Source organism: Lates calcarifer, linkage group LG10, assembly GCF_001640805.2.
Source record: "Lates calcarifer isolate ASB-BC8 linkage group LG10, TLL_Latcal_v3, whole genome shotgun sequence".
Taxonomy (NCBI): Eukaryota; Metazoa; Chordata; class Actinopteri; family Centropomidae; genus Lates; species Lates calcarifer.
In genome coordinates, this window is record NC_066842.1 from 27461334 (window position 1) to 27482586 (window position 21253).

At 38.0% G+C, this 21253-nt stretch overlaps 1 protein-coding gene across 2 annotated transcripts in view; it reads left to right on the forward strand.

Annotated features, from left to right (window-relative positions):
• Positions 1 to 21253, forward strand: part of ntrk3a (neurotrophic tyrosine kinase, receptor, type 3a) — a 171250-nt gene that overhangs the window by 41876 nt on the left and 108121 nt on the right. For both annotated transcript variants that reach the window (XM_018678568.2, XM_018678569.2), the window contains exon 4: positions 12806 to 12877. In XM_018678568.2, coding sequence (XP_018534084.1) covers positions 12806 to 12877 — 72 coding nt within the window. The remainder of the gene's footprint in view (positions 1 to 12805; positions 12878 to 21253) is intronic.

Consider the following 21253-nt stretch of genomic DNA (forward strand, 5'->3'; position numbering starts at 1 on the left):
TTTTATGTTTTTATTCGATTAAGGTACATGGCTCAAATATTATGTTATTTTACTGGAAGCTACACTGTAGATATGTAGCAAATCTAAATGCAGATATTTTCATTGCAAATACAGCTACAGATATAGATAGTGGCTTTGCATTAAATCAACAGTATTTGTTTATCATGTTGATAATAAATGAGATACAAATGTGTCCATTCATTCAAATCATTATGCTTACACAAAAAATAAATTGTCAACAAAACCATTCTCAATTAAGCAATTAGAATGCCCAAAAACGCCCATTAGCTGTTTTAAAAGCCACTCTAAACCACAGCCTCAAGGGCCTTATTGCTTTTATAAAAGAGTTACTTCAAATACCTGTCAAGGTTTGCTAAAATAAATACACAGCAGCAATAATAATAATAGTTATTATTAGTAGTATAATAATATATTTAGCGACATTGAGCAGAATGGTTGTCAAGCAACACAAATGCAGCAATACACAGGCGTAGTGGAAAGCATGCTTAAAGATTGTTGATTATTAACATTTATCTGGATATTGCCATTAACTGTGCATCTGTTGAAGTAATTTCCACGTATATTAACATTCTTTTTTGCTGGTACAGAGGTGTTTGAACATGGTGTGTGTATTTTTTTCTTCATTGCACAGTGCAGTGAAGGACCTTGCTCCAACATTGTCTCTCATTGTAGTTGGGGTGTATTTTACAACGGCTTTGGACGAGGTTCAGCCAATCATGACAAAAGATTGGAACTGTCCATTTTATACAGAACATTTAGGAAAATCTGCTTCCAAAAGTCTTTGAGTGGGCATATAATGACCGTGACAGAGACGTGGGGGAACCTTGGCACAACCAGAGATGATTAATGGAACAGGAAAGCAGACAAATATGTTTCTGCTGCTAAAGTTATGATTCTTCCCTGACTTATCTGATCTTTCCTGTTTTCTTACTATAGTTTCACCTATTCAATCCTTAGACAGTTATTCAGATTAAACAACCTGAGAGGTTCATTGGAAAAAATCAGTCTTTGGTCAAACTAATTATAACATATTCCACCAGTACTGATGGGTCTCAAGTTAACACTGCTTCATTTTAAGGAGTGACCAGGAGTGACAATGACCACACAAACTCAGATCTGCCGATTTGAAGGATAAGTCTTGTATCAGTTTCCTCACTGTCTTCAAAATGAAAGGACCCAAACCAACAATCGAATGTATCCTGCTAACAAGTAATGTGTGTGTATCCAAAGCCTGAAACATCATTGGATTCACTCTCAATAAGAAAAATAGCTTACAGCTATGGTACAGGGTTTTGCAGTGTACTTATTGTAAAATGGCCCTCATTGCAAACCACAGTGTATGCACTGGCAGCATGTTTGATGTTTGACAGGTGTGAATATTTACATATTTCATCATAGCTTTATGTCTGCAGAAACATTAAACAGTAAACCTGGGACACGCATAGAGGTAATGAAAAGGAGAGATTAAAGGAGAAATAAGATGAAAAGATAAGATGAAAGAAACAATGAAAAAGCTCTACTATAGGTCTCCAGAGGTACATGGAGGATTTACTGGGATTTACACTGGGAACATATACATTCAACTGCTGCTTCCTCCTCTGCTATACTCATACCTTTCCCTCTCTAACTCTGCTCTGAGTCATAGTGCCCTCACACCTTCCCTCTGCTCTCTATTGTGATCCTCTTCTCTCCTGTTATCTTCTTTTCACTCTCTCTCTTGTTTATCTCCTTTTTTTGTTCCCTCCTGTTCTCTTTCTGATTTTGTTAACAATTAATTAGATAAATAAATAATGAAAAAATATACCTGATGAATGAGTTTATATGATCACATCTATCTAATGCTTTTTCAGTCTTAATTCTGTTCTATGTCAGGTTTTAAATTGTCACATCATATTACAAAATGTAATGTTACAGTACCAGCATTGTAGTATATTGTAGGCTTAACTTCCTATCCCCTTATCAGCATTGGCTATGGATTTAGGTTTTTATGCCATAATGTTCAATTTAGTAATGAGTTAAGACTTGATGAGACATGATGAGTTGAAATACCTGCCAGGCAAATCCCACAAATCTCTGAGTTTCTTTGTGTTGTGAACAGTTTCTACAAGGATCAGTCCAAGCCCCTTAGTTTCACTATCAGTTTTTTGTTCACACGGCAGGCATATCCAGCTGTTTTCATCTACTGAACAGGCCACGTTCAATAGACCAAGTTTCAGTGGCATGAGCAGGGTCTGAGGACAATGAGAGTGTGATTTGAAGGATGGATATTTTTCATAGTGCTGACTCAGCACTTTAGTGTAAGGATGGTGATGTTACTCAGTCTGTTTGACATTTCTTCTAGCAACACAATCAGGTAAAAATTACTTTTGACCAATTCTTTTGTCCATGATATAAAATCTTAGGAGCTATCCCATTGTTAGCTTATATAGCACCTCTCGTCCAGTGTCAACTGGGATTGGCTCCTTCATGTCCTTCCTCTCAAAGTAGTTTCAAGCATGAGAGAACAAATAATAAATAAATAACCTTGATGTCATACCACAGCTCATCTTGCTGAATGAGATCACGAGTCAGTATAGTTTGCTGGTTTAACTTTAAAACATTAGACCTTGACCTTTTATCTTCATCTTTAAATGACACTCACACTACTTTCAGTGGTTTCACTACTTTCATCTCATATTCCTTAAATGATAGCTCATCTTCTTTTCAGTGTTTATATCTAAGGTGACCTTTTACCTGTCTTCTTTCAGTTTATGGTATACAATATATTCATGAACTTTAAAATAAAAAGATCACTACAATTATCACAGACTCTTATCTAAATTGTCACTTTATTCACTCAAAGTGAAGGTTAGTTTCCTGTAGTGCAGTAAACGTATTTGAACTGCCTCTTTTTTGCATTTGCATCGCACAAGTGTGGCACTATAATTCTGAGCTGAAAGCAATAAAAGGATGATGATATGATGTGATAAATGTACAATTTGTCAAACTGTATCATATCTGTCATCGTGATTATGATGGGAGACCACACTGAAACATGTCTGACTGCCAATCAGTAGTATTACTGGTGATGGTGAAATGAGTGGAACTCAGATGATGATGATACGTATGAATGAGAGAGTCATCTCTTTGGCCTTGCACTAATAGTCTGACTGTCACCATGGTAACTCTGCAACAGGTTGACCAGTGACCATGTCTGAGAGACCGAGTGATAAATTAAGTGAAGCATGCTGTCTGTTAGTTATATATAATCTTATTTTGCAGAAGTTTGTGTTCTTGTGTTTTAGTGTCTGGTGTGTGTGGACAGCTGTGGTCAATAAAAGAGAACTCAACCAATTTAGCATTGCACTTCTGTAACATCACTGAAATAGAGGATGCTTGGCATTTTTCCTCTGAAAATGATGAAAAAAATCCATCGTCAGAACAGTTGCTGACAGAGATTCACTCCTCTCGCCTCACATGACACCAGCACTCTATTTAACCAGGTTTCCCTGCTCTTGTTGCTTTGCAGCAAACTAAATGCTGGCTCTTTGTTGCACCTGTGTGTGCACCATGCTTAACAGTGATGGCATGGTGTACTGACACACCTTTAAGTACTCTGCTACATCACTGCAGCAAGGTTAGAAGACAACTGCCAGTCAGCAAACAGCACCTACACTTATGCTATACACTACAAACTATACAGACACCTTGAAGATGTCAAATATGTCCTGGTGGAAATGTAACAGATATTTCCCTCTGAGTTTGTAATTCTGTCTCTTTTATATTTCAGTTGTAAACTTTAATAAGCCTATATAATAATGCCTTTGAGTCTGTATCCATATCATGGTGTCTGTATGCTCTTGACTGTTGAAACCTTGCATGTTAGTGCGTGTATGTGTGTGTGTTTTGAAAGCTAATTCTGTCTCCACAGATGCACCAAGCCTATTAAATTGTGTGTGTGTGTGTGTATGTGTGTGATGGGGGAACTGTACAAAATTCTTTTGAAACAAAATTCATGAATTTTAATGCATCATTCCGTCAGTCATTCGGGGTTTTTATGAAGATTGGTGGTTGTGTGTGTGTGTCTGTGTGTGTGTGTGTGTGTGTAGGGACCCCCTGTAGGGAGTCAGATTCAGAAAGAAGTGCAGGCAGATAGAGGCAGACAGAAAGTGGTGATTTGTTGTTTTTCTTCTAAGAAATTTGCTAATTGTCATTCAAATTGCTGTGAAAACTCTCTCAAATTTGACTTGTTGAAAGCTGTAGAAGTTTTAAGAGAGGATGAAGGAGAAACCACATCTCTACACATGTACAGTACAATGTGTGTAGGTATAAATACAGCACATATGTAAAGTGTACATAGAATCTACTCTCCAGAATGTTGGATGGTCACACATTTTTGTTCCTCAGGCTCTGTGTTCCAGACATTAAACTGGAAATAGAATAATGGATATTACATTGGAGTGCCAAGTTTCATCTTTAATTTGATCAGGCTTACATCAATATAGAATCAACTGTGTGGGGGATACAGCCCTTTAAACACATAGTATCCAAATTGGAAGTAGTTGGACACTTGACTACAAAAAGTTTCTTGGGTAGTTGTGTTTCATTTCAGTGTTAGGGGTCTGAAGGTGGGATTCAGGGAGCAGGAAACCACAGGCAAACAGCCTGGAGGCTGGAGAATAGCAAAGCAAGAGACCTTGGGGGGATGGCCCAGAGGAAGAGCAGACTCTCGGTTGGGCATCCTGGGGGCTTGATATTGGCAGAGTAAGAGAGATCAAGAGGATAGACCACACACAGACTGGTTAAACTGGAAGGCCCACGTGAGTGGCCTCTGGACAATAGAGTAAGAGGAGATGACCAGAAGGCAGGGCAGACTGATGGAGCCACTCAGGAAGACAACCAGCAGACAGGTGATAAAGGCAATGTGACGAAAGCCAACACGTGGACCGTTGAGTGTCAAACAGGCTCATGGCTGAGGACATGGGAAGACGGCCTTTGGCTGTGCAGAGACGATAGACTGATGATCAGGCTGAGCCTGGGCAAGGATATCCAGCAGCTGAATTAGAGAGGTGCTGGTAGTATAAGCCAACTGAGGATCTGGCTGATAATTAGTTGGGACAGACGGCTTAGGTTTGGGTTGGGCATCAGTCATGGTGCTCAGCAGCAGAGTGGCCATGGAGCTGGGAAAGTGAGAGGACACATGTTTTTGGGATCTGTTTACTCCTGAGGGCTCCAACACCAGAATGCCACCTGAAAATGGGGAAAAAAGGTGCCTAATGGGGGTTTTCGGGGCCAGGATCAGAGAAGAAGTTTTCTGCTTCAGGGGCAAGAGCATATAGGAGAGAAGCCAAGGTTAAGTTGGTTAAGAGAAAGTCAATGCCATTCTATAGCCAGACTGTACTGTCATGGTTGGCATAGTTGGTTCAGCGATTTTAATGGAGGACATGGTGATAGTTAAGGCTAACAGACAGGCACTGTCACCAAGGGCTTGCTCATGGTGGGAATGTTGGGTCTCTTTTGTTTGGACAAAGGCACATTCATCACAGATCTAAAACTAACACCAACAAACTGAAAACATATACATATACAGATGTGCAAACAGAGATGATAATAGCATACTGAGGTCGTGCCATCATCATGCAGATCAGTTGGTGGCTCTGATGATGTCTTATTAAGGCCACACTGAGGAAAGGACAGAACAGGGAAGGATTTAGCTGTGAATTGTTTTAGCTTGATAATACAGTTCCTCCACACAGAAGGTGAGACAGGAATCTACAGCTGAAACACCTGATCAGGTCCGTTTTGGGGTTGATGTTCAGCATCTTTGCATTTAAGTATTTAAATAAAAAAAATGTTTACTGAAGTGACAGTCATCCTCTAGTTGCAGTAGTAATTATGATGGCAGGAAAAGCATAAGTCTTATGAAGTTATACACCCACAAAGTCTTAAGGAGGAGGTCAGGTGGCTGTATGGGTTGATAACACTGAACTTTAACATGGGAGACAGTTGTTTGTTTTCTGTCTCAAAATGATAGTCACTGTTGTTTCTTATGACCATAATCATTCCACTACCTATACTACCTGGCAAAAGACTCAATTCGAGTCCAGCAAATAACATTAAATGGTATAAAGGTCAGCAGTAAATTGTCAAAAGTGAAAAAGAAACAAAAGTTATGGTCACCAATAACTGAAAAATCATGTAATTTTCATAGAAAACACGCTTTTGCAGGGATTAAGAATGATGTCACCAGGTTATATTGACTTTTGGCTTGAGATAATAATGGTTCTTAGTCTCATTATAGGAAGTGTGGGTTCCAGTGTTTTTAGAGATTGACTCATACCAGGTAGTAAAAGTTGCCCCGGCTCCTCTCCTCAGAGTTCTCCTCAAAATCAAGTATGTGCAAGTGAAATGCTAAATTTGTTGGACTGCCCCTTTAATACAGCACACATTCAAAGTATGTCCTGAAGTAAAATCTCTCTGAAGCTCAATCTTTCATACGGTAGTCCATACACAACCTAACAATGCTGTACACATAAAACCATAGAGTAGTTTGAGGGTAACCCGTGGCTAGGTTTATTGCACTATACCTACACACTGTTTGTGTTTCAGGTCTATGTGTGTGTGTGAGAGAGAGAGTTATTTTTGGCCCTGAGTGTTACCACTTTGACCTTCATATACTGTAGGATTCTAACACACACATTTACATGCATGCACACACTGTCACATGTACACATACACACATTTACACATGTACACACACACACACACCCCTGTAAACAAGATAAACACACACAAACTCACACAGCCCCTGACCTTCTCATGGTCATAACTCATATCCCTTGTTGGACATTCTAAATTATAATAACACACACACACACACACACACACACACACACACACACACACACACATTTATCACATTTGGTGTGTCTGGAGTGTTTTAAATATGAAGCTGTCCTTTTCAGCCTTACTGTAGTCAGGTCGACCTTTCCAAAGGACACCTTCTGCATGTAGAGAGGGCTGAGTGTTAGGGGGAAGGCAGTGAGCTCTGGGACTGTTAGCTCCTATACACAGCCAGTATGTGTGCTATTTAGTGGATACTTTCATCCAGAGTGCCCTCCAGTGCCATGAGTGTGTACATTTATAGCAGTGGAGGGAAGAGGGAATTACAGTCCTTTTCCTGGTGTAGCTAGAGCATCACTTTGCCAACTGATCAGTGTTTCAGTGGCAAAGAAGAACCCTATTCACCACTGACCATCTCCGTGGCACCAGTACCAATACTGAACTGGTATTTATTCTTCACATGCACAGTTCAAATCTAAGCACAAAAGAGGTTAATAATAATGATCTTAATAATGCTTTTGTGTGGCATCTGTACCCCGCCTCTTGCCTAATGTCAACTGGGACTGGCCACAGCCCTGTGCAACCCTTAGAAGAATAAGTGGTGTAGATAATGAATGGATGGATGGTTCATTCAGTTTATTTGTACTGGGAATCAAGCTGGGAGCAAAAAAAAAAAAAAAAAAGGTTGGAAACCAGTGGGTCTTCATAAAGGAAAAGCGGTTATTTGACAGAAAATAATTGGAAACTATGTTGATTAATTGTTGCTTTTCAAGTAGAAATGAGAAACAACAGACAAGACAAAAATATCAATGTAATTTCTAATAGACACAGTTGAAGGATGAGGGTCAGGTGATGGGGGAGCTGTAGCAGAAAATGGCATGAAGGCACCAGCATAATGAAAACAGTCAAGATATAATACCTATAATCTATATAGTATATAGTATGCATAAATATGATTGGATTTTACTAGTCAGCTGATAACACAAATGAAACAGCTGATGCTAATGAGCTAATGCAACTGCAGTTTGGATTTGCACAAAATATTGTTGACATTCGTGTTCCCCCCACGATGAAATGTAATCATTATTAATCTAGTACCAGCATCAGGCATTTTAGAGAACAACCTCCAAGAGCTGCTAGCCTGGGTGTATTATTAATAAATTGCCACACTGTTGTGTAATAATGCAGTTGAAAGTTTTTACTTACTTAAAGAGCAACTTAATGGCAGTTGAGAATCTTGTTCCTGCTGACCTCAGTTGAAAATAGTTGGTGAACTGCCAAGCTCGTCAATATCACTTTTTTCTAACCAACCAATTCAAGTCAAGAAGATGGGACTTATGATATCAACACGTTCAACAGTGGCAGAGGAGAAATTGATCTTGGGCATGATTTCTTTCCATTGTTTAGCTAACCTTTCACAAAAAGGGAATGCAGGATGCATTGGTTTTTGTAATCTAAGTGCTTGGGAGAGGTGCTTTGAAAATTAGGTAATGAGTGCTTTCACTGCAAAACCAGAGTCCCTTAACCTCTCATCTTGCTGTGGTGATATAGATGTGTACTATAGGAACAAAGAACCAGTGTCTTCATAAGAAAACAACTAGCAGTCCTCTCATTCATTGAACATACAAGTATAAAAATATCATGTCAGAGGTCCACTGCAGCTCTAACTGATGGTCAGCACCATGGACAGCAACCCTCTGAGACATGCTTCAAATACAGCTTCTATAGTTCCAACACTAACACAGTGGGACACAACAGCTACACAAATCACACTCCTCACAAGCTGCAGTTGAGGCAGCCCATGACAATAATTACAAAGCAATGAAAGCATGATTCACAAGCCCATCTATAGGATATAGGGGGCCTTTGATGGTTTGGTGGGCCCTGAGGCTCTCTGCTGCTATATGTCCAGCTGTAGTTCTACCATTGCACAGGACTTATTTTACGCAGGAATGTGACTTACATCACATTATCAATAATAGCAGTCACTATTTACTTGTACCGAGTGAGTACATGCACATGCTTGAGCGAATATATGCAGTGTGCACACATTATGCAGGAACAGTTACATCAGAGAAACACTGAGATGACATATGCAGACTGAGTTACATCTCCATGTTATCATGCAAATGCTGAGTGTCAGTGTTAAGTGCCAGCATGCATATTCACTACATGACTATGCTCTGAATTATGAGCAAAGGCACAAATCTCTCTCTCTCTCTCTCTCTCTCTCTCTCTCTCTCACACACACACACACACACACACAAAAGGCTTTTTCCCTGAGGGCTGAGAACAAACATTAGATATCAACTGTGAGGGATGAATCATCAGCTTGTGTTTGGAGTAGTTTGGTCCCAGAGGTTTTGGGATGCTCATAAATCAACATCACATGCATCTAAGTCAAGATGCCTACACATGCCAAGAACATGCGTTGTGACTCATACACACAAACACACACAGTTTAGTTTTGTAATCTGCAGTTACTGTTATCAGTTATCAGTCACTGTCACAAATATAGTAATGCATGCACCCAAGACAGACACATAACATGTTTAGCATGAAGATTAATTCTTCTTTGGGGAAAGTAGTTTGACAAAATAATTTTAAGTCCATTCACCAACTTGGGTCAAGTGATGACAAATGAGAAAACTAAAATTGAAGGCGAAAGTCTTTGAGTTAAGTCAGTTTGTCAAATAAACAAATCTGAGTATTTCCTCCAGTTGTTTCTAACAGATGTATAGGCTTCTTCTTGCCCCTGCAGAATATGTGACTTCCCATAGAGATGCCGATCACTCTCACACACCAAATGGAACTCACATGTTTTAATTTTAATCCATCCTCAACTCTTTGATAAGCCACCTTTAGGAAATATTGAGACAGATATTAAGTGATATTTTATCATAGGCCTTAGAACAAAATTTTTGACTCCTGGCAAAGAAAATAAGACTTGCTAACACACACTGAAGAAGAGCAGCTCTAAACCATGCTAAGATCTTATTTGAACAGTTCATTCATTCTTTGTTAGTGCCTTGCATCATTTCCTCTTAGTATCATACATTGATTTATTGTGCAATTGGCAAAAAAGCCAAGCACTAACACAACAATGTGAAAGTTCATCATTACAAATCAAAGTCATGAATTTAAAATCCTACCAAAGTAAAAGTCCAGAGGTCTTGTCAGCTTCATGTATTTAAAGTATCTGCAGTAAAAGAAGGTTGTGCAGTTAACCGTTTCCTTAGTTCAGTGGTTCCCAATCAAAGGGTCTGAAGGAGTTGTGAAATGAAACTTGGTTCAATAAGTTAGTGTATTCGAATAAATGCACTTATTACTTTATACTAATGCTTTTAGCGTGAGTGTAAAATGGAATTGGGAGACAGCAATGTTTCAGGTCTGTTGCTCAGTGTTTGAGTCAGATGCAATCAAAGGAATTATTTTGGAGAGCTGGATCATTCCCCAGACACACACAGAGAGAGACATTCATCCTCTTGTCCCCATGATGCATTAATGTTGCGAGACAATTTGTAAAAGTGTGCGTGTGTGTGTGTGTGTATGTGTTTATTATCTGCCCATCTCCTGTTGACAAAGTTTGAAGGTGACTCTGGAAAGAGAATACATGTCTCTCTTGTTCTCCCATGAGTCTCTTTCTCATTCACACCATCAGTCTTAGCTCCTTTTTTCCTCATTTGTCTTCTTTCCTCCCTCTATTTTTTGTCTTTCATTTGTTATTTTTCTATTTCTGTCCCTTACAGTCTTCCTCTGGTCCAGCTCTAACCTCTTCCCTGAAGAGGACAGCAATCAGTATCAACTGCTCTAATTGCGTGTCACCACACAAAAGCCCTGATGAAAAGGAGAAAATATAGCAGCTTCTGCTTTGTTTGAATATGTGTCTGTGTGTGTGTGTGTATGTGTGTGTGTGTGTGTATGTTTGTTTGTTTGTTTGTGTGTGAGTGTTGGCATAGTAACTCTTTACAGCTCTTCTGTTCATCAGTAATATGAAAAATAATTTATTTAATCACTTAAATTTCATTTTCCTGTCAAGTAATTATTATTAATCACCACATGTAAACTGATGATATTCTCCAAGTGGAAGTGCATAAATAGGTGTAATGGTTTGTTTGTTACTGGCTATCAAACATTTGTAAAAAATATTGATAGAAAAATATGAATATTAAGTAATGAATTATTACATAATTTGATTTAATTTACATTAAATCTACCTTAGTACACCAGATAACCACTTCACTAAATCCGTGAAAACTAGGCCCAGTTACATTACCAAGTCCATGGGAAAAAGAAGACGCCTTTTCGGTGTGCTTCTTAGCAAAGTCCTGATGTTGTTGTAAAGTAAACATTATGTTGTGTCGAACTATGAATTATTGAATTATTAATTATATTCACATAACACACAGGACCTTTTGGCAACACAAGAGCATTGGTTAAGGTTAGGAAAAAACTGTGGTTTTGGTTTCATGTATATATACATGCTTTACCTTGTGCTTTCAAGCTAATATCAGCACATAAACGTAACCATAAAACAGATTACCAGTACTGTAGTTGATATAATTCAACTCAGTCACATACAAGCATGCAAGATCATTTTGACAGAATAACAAACAATATATCTTTTCAATGAATATTTTACTGATACACTCAGTATCAACATTTTCAACTTACCAGATGCATCTATTTTCAACAGTTCCTTACTATGTTATAATAAAAAATGGAATCTTGACAGCAACATATTTCCTGCAAACATATTTGCTGTAGCAATTTATCTGTCTTTAAACAGACAGGGTTGGTCTGTGTCACTGAGCTCCGAGTCCACTGGCTCCTATTGAAGACATGAATCTTCAGAAATTCAAAGTTCAGTAATTCTTTTAAACAGCTGGCCACTATAGTTTTTTATCAAACAAACAGGATGAAATATTATTTTCGTACTTGTTTTATTATTTTAGTATTTGGTGTAGCAGGATGGTGTGTGGGACTGAGTCAAAATAAACTACAGTTTGTGTATTCATGGCAATGAAGGAACAAGGAGTACAAATCTCAGTTTGAATCTCAGTTCCCAGTGAAATTTTCTCCAAACGTTTCTCCAAATAATGATAAATGAATCAGCTTCACTTGTGAGATGAGAAGCTCAACAGTGGTGACAGTGGAAGATGGGGTCACTGAATATTTACTTCATATACATTTAAGTCTGTGTAATATAATCAAACTGTCAAGTCAAGCATGAAATATAGTGTCTATCAGCAGTGTTTACTGAAGGTACAACACACACATACAAGTCTGTGCAGCTATCCTTGTTAGGACATTGCACTGACTTCCATTCATTGTAGAAAGCCCTACCCTAACCTTAACCAAAAAGTTGGTATTTATACCAGAAAACATCCCAAAGAAGGAACAAAAACATGTACACACACACACACACACACACACACAGTGACATCCCTAGACAGGAGGATTTAATAATGTTATTATTGATAATAATGAGGTGATTTTGATTCCAGTGTGTGTCTTGTTCCTCCACCACACCAGCCTGCGCACCTCTTCATGGTTTATGTTGCTACAGAGACACCTGTGTTTGTGTTGTGTGTGTGGGTTATGAGGGAAAATGAGTCGTGACTGTGTAAAGTTTACACAGTGTTGTCTGTGTGTGTTTTACAGCTGTGTATGCATGTGATTACTTCAGTGTGTGACTGTCAGTGTAAAATTATCTCCAGTCTGTGTTTGTAGACATTTGTACATGTGAATGTAATGATAATAATCACCACTTTAGATTCTAACAGCAAGGTTTACAGTAGACACCCTTTTACCTTTGTATATCGATAATGAACAGTTTTCAATTTAGACTCATGAAAGAAACCCTGAATGAGTCAAGTGTAACAACTCTGTGCTCCTGTCGTCATTCTGAAGTGCAGTTTCTGACATCTGTTTTATCTTTCTGTCTCTGTCTCACCCTCAGAAACCTGTCCAAGAATCCCAAGTTGACCACATTGTCTTGGCAGATCTTTGAACATCTGCAGCTCTTTGAACTGTAAGTTGACTCTTGTCATTTTGTTACAGCTGATGCACTGTGCCCATACTGCTCACTCTCCTGTTGCCAGCACGATTACTGAAAAAAGCTCCCAAAACAACAACAACATGCACACACACAAAAAACAAACAAACATTCTTCATCAAAAGTGAGCACAGCTGATGCCAAGCTTATTCGGGTACCCTACATGTGGTGAGTTAGACTACCTTTTAACACATAGATTCCCTGTGAGAGGAGACATTAGTATTGAACATAATTTACTATCCCTGTCACACTTCATGGTAAAATATATGTCATAGCATGAATGAAGATAGAAATTGGTTCACCATCAGTGGCATCAACAATATAATAATAATAATTACACAGCAGAAAAACAATGATTGATGTTATGATACAATCTTAGAAAAAAAGAAATAGAAGATTTCAAAACCATTTTGTTCTCTAAAATATTCACATGACAGGAGAAGGCAACAATCAAACACCCTTCTCTGTAGGAATACCATGGGTGACCAATAAGTTTGTGGCCTAAAGTAGAAGGAGATTAATTAAACACACATGTATTTCAACTCTTTGGGTCATTATGCAGGAAGTTTGAAGTTAATAATCTTTGGTATTTCCATTTCAGGTAATTGAAATTTTAAAGTCAGCACTTTCTGAGAAAATGTACAACATCAGCCTTTGTGCAGTCATCCTGCAAATGTGGATTTGAACTGGTCCAATGCCCGCCCTACTCACATGATTTGGCCCCTCAGACTACTACCTCTTCCCCAAGATGAAGAAGGAGCTCAGTTTTGACAGCGATGATGAAAAATTCATACAAATTCTTGAAATGTTACTTAGAAGTAACTTAGTTACTTAGTATACTTATTCACACTGTTGTTGGAAATTTACACTGATTAACATTTAATTTTTTACAAAAAATTCAGTAGTGGTACCCCAAATTTTAATGGGAGGATAACTGATATCAGTTGGTATGGATGGATTATGAGAGAATGGATGCCAGTGGATACTGGATACTCATATTCAGTGAAATTTTGCAGGTGAAACAGAACTCTCAAGTTCTACTGTTGGATGGAAAAGAGCACCTGATGGTCAGTATTTAGTTGACACTGGGGGTGAAGAGAAGTTGACTGACTGAGCTTCCTGCCACCACAGAACTATGTAGATACTCCGTGCCACTAAATACTACCTTATACCATACTAAATATTATAGGAAACCATCAAAGAAAGGCTGACATGTGGTTTTTGTTCTTTTAAAGCAGAGTTGGTCTGATTTGAGTAGCTTAATTTATGTGACTCTAACAAAATATCATTGTAGCCTCAGTATGCTGTCCAGCTGTAGCATACAGATCGCTTCAGACACTAAGGCCTGTTCAGTAATCACCCATGAATATTTCCAAACATTAGAATCAGTGTTCCTTCATTAATCTAGGGGCCTAGATTAAAGTCTGAGACCACTTTCCCACCTCAGTGTATTCATTTATGTATCAACAGATTTCACTGTGACATAGTAGGCTTTGGCAGAGTTTGTAAACACAGAGAAAATCAGTGGGTTGAGCAATAACACCAGTGAGTCAGCATGTCATTATAATAAATAGACTATAATAACTACTATACTCTCATTCTCATGATAGCAAGTCTTCATATCAAAGAATTAGGGTTATCTTGTCTCTTGTGGCCATAGACATCCTCAGTTAAGTAACATGCTGCTCTTCATTTCCATTTCAAAGCTTCCAGGGAAATGCTTTGTTTTTCTTTTACTCTTGTGATTATTGTGTACTTTTTTCAGTCTTTGACATAATGCTGCTGTTGCTGTGTGAAATGTCTGGTATGATGAAGAAACACAAATATGTTCTGTACTAACAATTACATTCATTCTATTTCCATTGAAAAGTATTACATGGCTGCTGTCCAGGCTACTTCATTCTCTATCCTGGTATTTTATCACAGTTTACCTCCACAAAAAGTCCCAGCTGTTTAAGATTGCTGCTCTCGAGTAACACATCTGCTTTTGCGAAAGCTGTTTTTTAACTAATCGCTCATACAATCCAGCATCCAAAATGGTTCCAATTCTGTCTGGATCTAAACTAAAGCAACATAAATGCTTTATTCTATGAACATTATTATAGTAGCTTGGTAAAACATACCATCTTTTGTATACCATACCTGATTCTTGTTCCATCAGACAGTCAGGGACAACAACAGCAGAACTCACTGAAATGTTTTTTATGCCTTGTCATCTGGCCAGATGCCAGAGAAAAATCTGAGGTGTAAGAGACAGTGAGAAGGAAATATGGAAGATGACAGCCTTTACTCGACAGATTAGAGGCTGTGGTTGGATCACAGCATGAGGAAATGCAAGGTTTGGGCCTCTTCCAGCAGAATATGCAGTGACTTTAATGGATGGGATCAGTGTGGGGTGAAGTAAATCTGAGAAAAACTTTGAATTTCAGTCTTTCATTGCAATATACCACATCATGTCAAATGATATCATTTCACATAATGCCATATGATGTCATGTCATGTGATGCCATCCACAAGTTAGCCCATCATTTTTAAGTGATATGCCTTGTTGGTTGCTGAGCTGTGATCTGCAAACTGCTGTTTGGAAAGTTAATACTCATCCATTTCAACAGCTTCTTTGACATGTTGTCAGTTATTTTGGAGCCAATTCCAAGTAAATGTTCAGTAAAATTTAAATAAGTTAGACCCTAGCAGAATTGGTGGGTTCAAAGTTGTGAAAATCACCTGGGCGACTATAACCCCACTCTCCAGCCAACAGATCTGAATCCAATGGAAGACCTTTGAGATGTAGTAGGATGGTAGACTGGCAGCATGGATATGCAGCCGACTAATCTGCAGAAATAATGTGATACAATCATGTCAACATGGACCAGAATCTCAAAGGAATGTTTCCAACAACCCGTGGAATCCATGCCATAAAGAACTGAGGCTGTTTTTACAGGAAAGGGAGGCACTATCATAGTACCACTATGGTGTTTCTACTAAAGTGCTCAGTGAGCCTATACACAGCAATGAGACATGATCATAGTCATAACAAGAATAATACATCAGATGTAAGTGTTAACCGAAGCATCACTATGCTTCGGTTAACACACTTACATCTGATCTGTTATTCTGTTATTTAAGAACATACAGCTGAGATGAATCATGTCCCTAATGAGTTCTCTGAAAGCATTCAGGGACATCCAGTATTGAGCTTTAGGATCTGTTGCCAATTATTCCATGAGAATGGAGCACTGTATCTGAAAGCTGACATTCCAAGTGTTTGCTGATGGAACCTGTTGATGAAGCCACTCTGCAGAATGGATTTACTAATTTCCACATCTTCAGAAAAATTAGGAACCTATCTGTAAGACCTATAACAGCCAATGATTTTCTCCTCTCTCACAGAGAGATGTTTTCCTCTCTCACAGGGAGAAGGCTATCCCACATTCCGATAAAGGTTGCAATGATTTGTAGTGTAAGGGTCAACAGTATGAAATCTAATTGCTGGGTGATAAATGACGTTCAGAGGTCTCAGGGTAGAGAGTGATGCATGCATACAGATGACATCACCTTAGTCTGGACTGACAGAAGAATGGCCATCTTGTGCGATCTAGGAAAACAGGCATTATTTCTCTCACTCAGTATAGATTCCACCAACAGTGAATTTTAATGGTCTTTCAAAAAATGCTGTTTGGATAGCAAACTAAAGTTCTTCAATGGCAGAGCTTATACAGTTAGACCTCAACAATATAAGACTGTGGTGGTTCTGCTGGCTGTGGCCTCTCTGTGTGAAGTTTGCATGTTCTTCCCATGTCTGTATGGGTATTCTCTGGATGGACCTGGTTTTCTTTTTCAGTCAAAAAACATTGGTTGATTTTAAATTGGCCATAGCTGTAAATATCCATGTGAATGTCTGTGTGTCTCCATGTGTCAGTTCTGTGATGAACTTGCAACCTGTCCAGGGCGTACCCTGCTTCCCAAGTGACTCCAGACCCCTAAAACCCTCTAAAGAATAAGTGTGAATAGACACTCAATTGATGGATGGAAAAATACCAGTCATCTGCATAGAGAGCAGTACTGTGTGACACCATGTTAATTATAAATATATATTTGAGATAAATGTTAGATTTACTACTGTATATATGACTGGTTCTGAGATAAGATGTGATCTTAACAGTCAATTTACTGGAGTCATTTTTTGACAGACCACATTTTCCAAGGTTGCAATGCTCATGCTCAGTTTCTTGGTATACTTAAAATAGGATTCATGTGCAAGAAATGCTGAAAACAGTAGTTTAGTAGTAGTAGTACGCCCATTCAAGTGAATGGTTTCAGACTTACTAATGACATTATTAAGTTAGCATGGGATACTTATGTAAAAAATAAATATTAGCAACACAAAAACATAATTTGTTATTTTGTTTTGTTATTAGTCATTATAGATGATGAGATAACAGGCCTTACAATTAGCAACTGAGGTTATATGTTTATTTGATATACTGGTTTGCATAATGCAGTGGCCCGCTATCATGCAGAGTATACAGTATATATACACAGTACACAGTATATGCCCATTCAGCATAGCTTACTATGTGAACATGGACCACGACAGCCAGTTATATATTGTGAATGTTGCTGCATTCATTGTCCACACAGGACTGCTTTATGTGCATTACTGCTTTACTTTAATCATGTAACATTGTTTCTGAGACAGTGTAATGTTGTATTTAACTCTGCTGAACAAGACCTTCAGGTTCATGATCTTACTGGTTCCCACTGGTTCCACTTGTTTTAACAAAGGCATGTCAGGAATGAAAGTTTTTGTTGTGACTCCAGCTGTGCATAATGTGACAGGAGCGTCACTGCCTCACAGGCAGGTGACGCTTTATTTATGTGTGTTACAACATGTCCTGCCAGCATGAGCTTGTGAAGGTGCTGCTAGCTATATTCCGGCTGAGGTATTTAAAGCAGGGCTGCTGGGATGCTAATAGATTGATATTTCAAGCTATGAGCTGGTTGAGGCTGCTGGGGCTATTTTCAGTGATATGCAGTGTGGGAGAGATGCAGCACACACACACACACACACACACACATACAGGTTACTAGAGGTCAATGCTTGCTTACTGGCTCCTGTGAGTGTTTTCAGTTCTGGGTCTGTTTGAACTATTTAAAGTATCATATATATGATACTGATATATATGATACTTTGTATATATATTTTATATATGTGTGATTTAAATTACAGTGTATTATATTTAATAATGATATGATTTCGATCCCTCTGCTCCCCTCACTCCCTAGTTTCCTGATTTCGTGTCTCAGTCAGTGTTTTCAATCTAGCCACCAAACTCAGTTTCATCAAAGCTTTTTAAATGTCATAAAAAATAAAATTCAGCTTTCCATCGGAAAGGACTAAAGGAAATAAGTGAAGTAAATGTCATGGAAAGAATCCTGCAGAAATGATGAAGTTGGAGTCTGTTAAGATAAATCCCCTGAGCCACTCTTTCTGAGATGCATAGCTTGAGGACAGCAGTGTTAGTCTTTGTGAGGACCTTGAGTGGTTGTTTCACACATGCATAGCAGCTGGATCGCTAAAGCTACTGCTATCAGACGTGGCTTTTTTCAGGAGCACCTCATTTCACCACAATCACTGCCGCCTGTTCCCCTGACCCATACACAAACACACACATGCACGCACAAACAAACCCAGTGAGAGAGCATTTAGGTTTCCATCTAATGCCAGTTATGATGTACTGAATTAGAGAAGGTTGAATGAGACAACTAAGTGTGCCAAAAATATCTTCAATGTTGAGAATAATGATAGATGTTTGACTAAGGTCCATAACGACATTCAATGGTTATGAAATATCAATGCAAAAGAATCAACTAAATGAGTATTAATGACTGTTAACCAATAACCATTAACCATTAACCTGGTTTCCTGATGATCCTACCTACAAGGTGTGTAACAATGCAATGAAATCACAATTCGGTTTGATAGATAATACAGGGCTCACGGTTTGATACACTCACGATATATCTAATGATATATATTTAACAAAGAAAAAATGAAAGCAAGCAAGTTCTTAGAGTTCTTATTTAATCCTTCTTAAAGTAAATTGCAAAAACCTTTGTTTCCAGGTCACAAACCCAGTTTCTTTTTGCATTTTTCATTTTTAAACTAAAGTCCAGATAAAATGGAAAAATAAAATCTCTTAATCTGCAGACTCTAGTGCAAATGTAATAACATATGAAAATCTCTTTTTTAAAAATTCTGAGTACCTTATTACAACAAGAAGGAAATGTATGAATAAATAATACAAAAAAGGTGGTTGCAAACAAATGTCAAAATGAGACTACAGTGGTTGTTGATGTCATAGCTCAGTGCACGAAAACTGATCTACTCATCAGTCCACCTTATACTTGCACTCCTATGATTAACATTCTAAGATGATGATGTCATTTGTAGATCAGCAGGCTGAAATAAATTAAGTTGGAAACTGTGGTGGTGACATTAAAGTAATGCGACCATGGTGTGTTATCAAAAATTTATGTTGACTTCAGAGCTTATTTTAATGCAATAATCCAAAAGCCAATGAAAAAAATCCCATTGGCTATTAGTCAAGAGAACAAGGGTAATGCTAACTACCAAGATGCTAACTTGGCCTACAAAAATACACCATCCCTGTATCATTCTATAAGACTTAAGTGTAGTGATTAACTGGAAAACTGGAAAAGCCTGAAAAGAATAATGCAAGGACTATGGACTATGGAGCTAGAACAGTGACATTAAAATTCTGACACTGAAAATAAAATTTGGCTTTGAAAACAAAACTTGAACTGAAAAAGAAAACATTGAAGTATTGAAGTATTTGTATTGGGAAAAAAGATGTATTAGCACTGACACACATATTGGCATTGAAACATGATTTTTTCATCCTATCTATTTTCAGTTACAGTTTGTCTTCACAATGTTGGTATTTTTTTCAGTGTCAGTGGTTTTCAGTTTCAACTTCCTGTCACTGTTTTGGCATGGAGGGGAGGGGGTGCTGTTTCATGTCGCCATCTGAATGTAATCTTCATTGTTAAAGACATTTACATTCTTACATAAATTTCTGTTTTTATGTCTGGCGAAGATGATCTAGTAATTTTCCCCTGATTGTGCGAAGCTAGGCTAAATACACCCTGGACCTATGTATGTATGTGCTGAACACACAACTAAAACTGATACAAATCTTTGTACTTGACTCTGAGTAAGATAGCAAACATAGTCCAGATTATGGTTCATACAGTCATTCACAAAGTGTTGTTCTCAGGTTAGCCCTGGCAGTTAATATGGTGTGTAGAATGTTATCTGGTTGTTAAAACTGCTCAATAAAAAGAATTACATTTTAAAATATAGTTATATCACATCCAGAAGTACTGCATTAAAAAAAAAAAAAAAACTAAATATAGTTTTGGAACTGAAAACCCCACTTTTTAAGATGTCTTGACTGTATATTTTCCCAAGAAGGATAATTTTAATGTCCTTGAGCATTGTTTTTATTGGGAAGAGCTAATATTCATTGCATATGTATAAAAATGTAAAGATGTTATTACTCCCTATATTTAATGAGGGAGTAACAATATAACATCTTTATTTATTTATTTTTGAAAATCACAACTTTTCGTACTTTTCACTAGCTGCAACATTACATTCAATGTTTTTATAGGTAGATATCTGTACCAAGTTGACTTCAAGGTTTTCTATTTCTGTATGATACCTGTTTTGCCTGTTTTTGATTGGGTTCAGGAAATTTGCAAGTTACAACTTTGGTTTAATTTGTTGCATACTAGATGATGTCATTTTGTTCCATGTGTCTGGACAAAATATTCATCTTAGTTCCTTAGCTCAATACACATATATTATTTCACAATTTCAAACTTTTCTGAACTAATTTCTGATATCATCATCTATTTTGCATCCATGACATGAGCTGCTAGATCCTAGGTGAGTTAGTAGTCTACCACTATAGAAATGTCAACGTGTGTGTGTGTGTGTGTGTGTGTGTCTGTGCATACTACTGCATGTCTTTGTAAGTATTTGTGTCCATCTCTCCATGGAGGATAGCATATATTCTTCTCAGAGGAGCTGTCCTGCTTTCAAAAGACTAAAATACACCCTCTGGTACTCTCTCTCTCTCTATCTATCCCATACACACACACACATACACGCATGCATGCACAGGCACACAAGCATGCAAATACTGCTGCTAACGCAGATAGCTCAGTATCATACCAATTCACATTGCACCAGTCCTCTACCCTGAGTGTGTGTGTTCTCATATACTGTGTCTATCTTTTAGTTTTTCAGGGGACCAGTTGGAG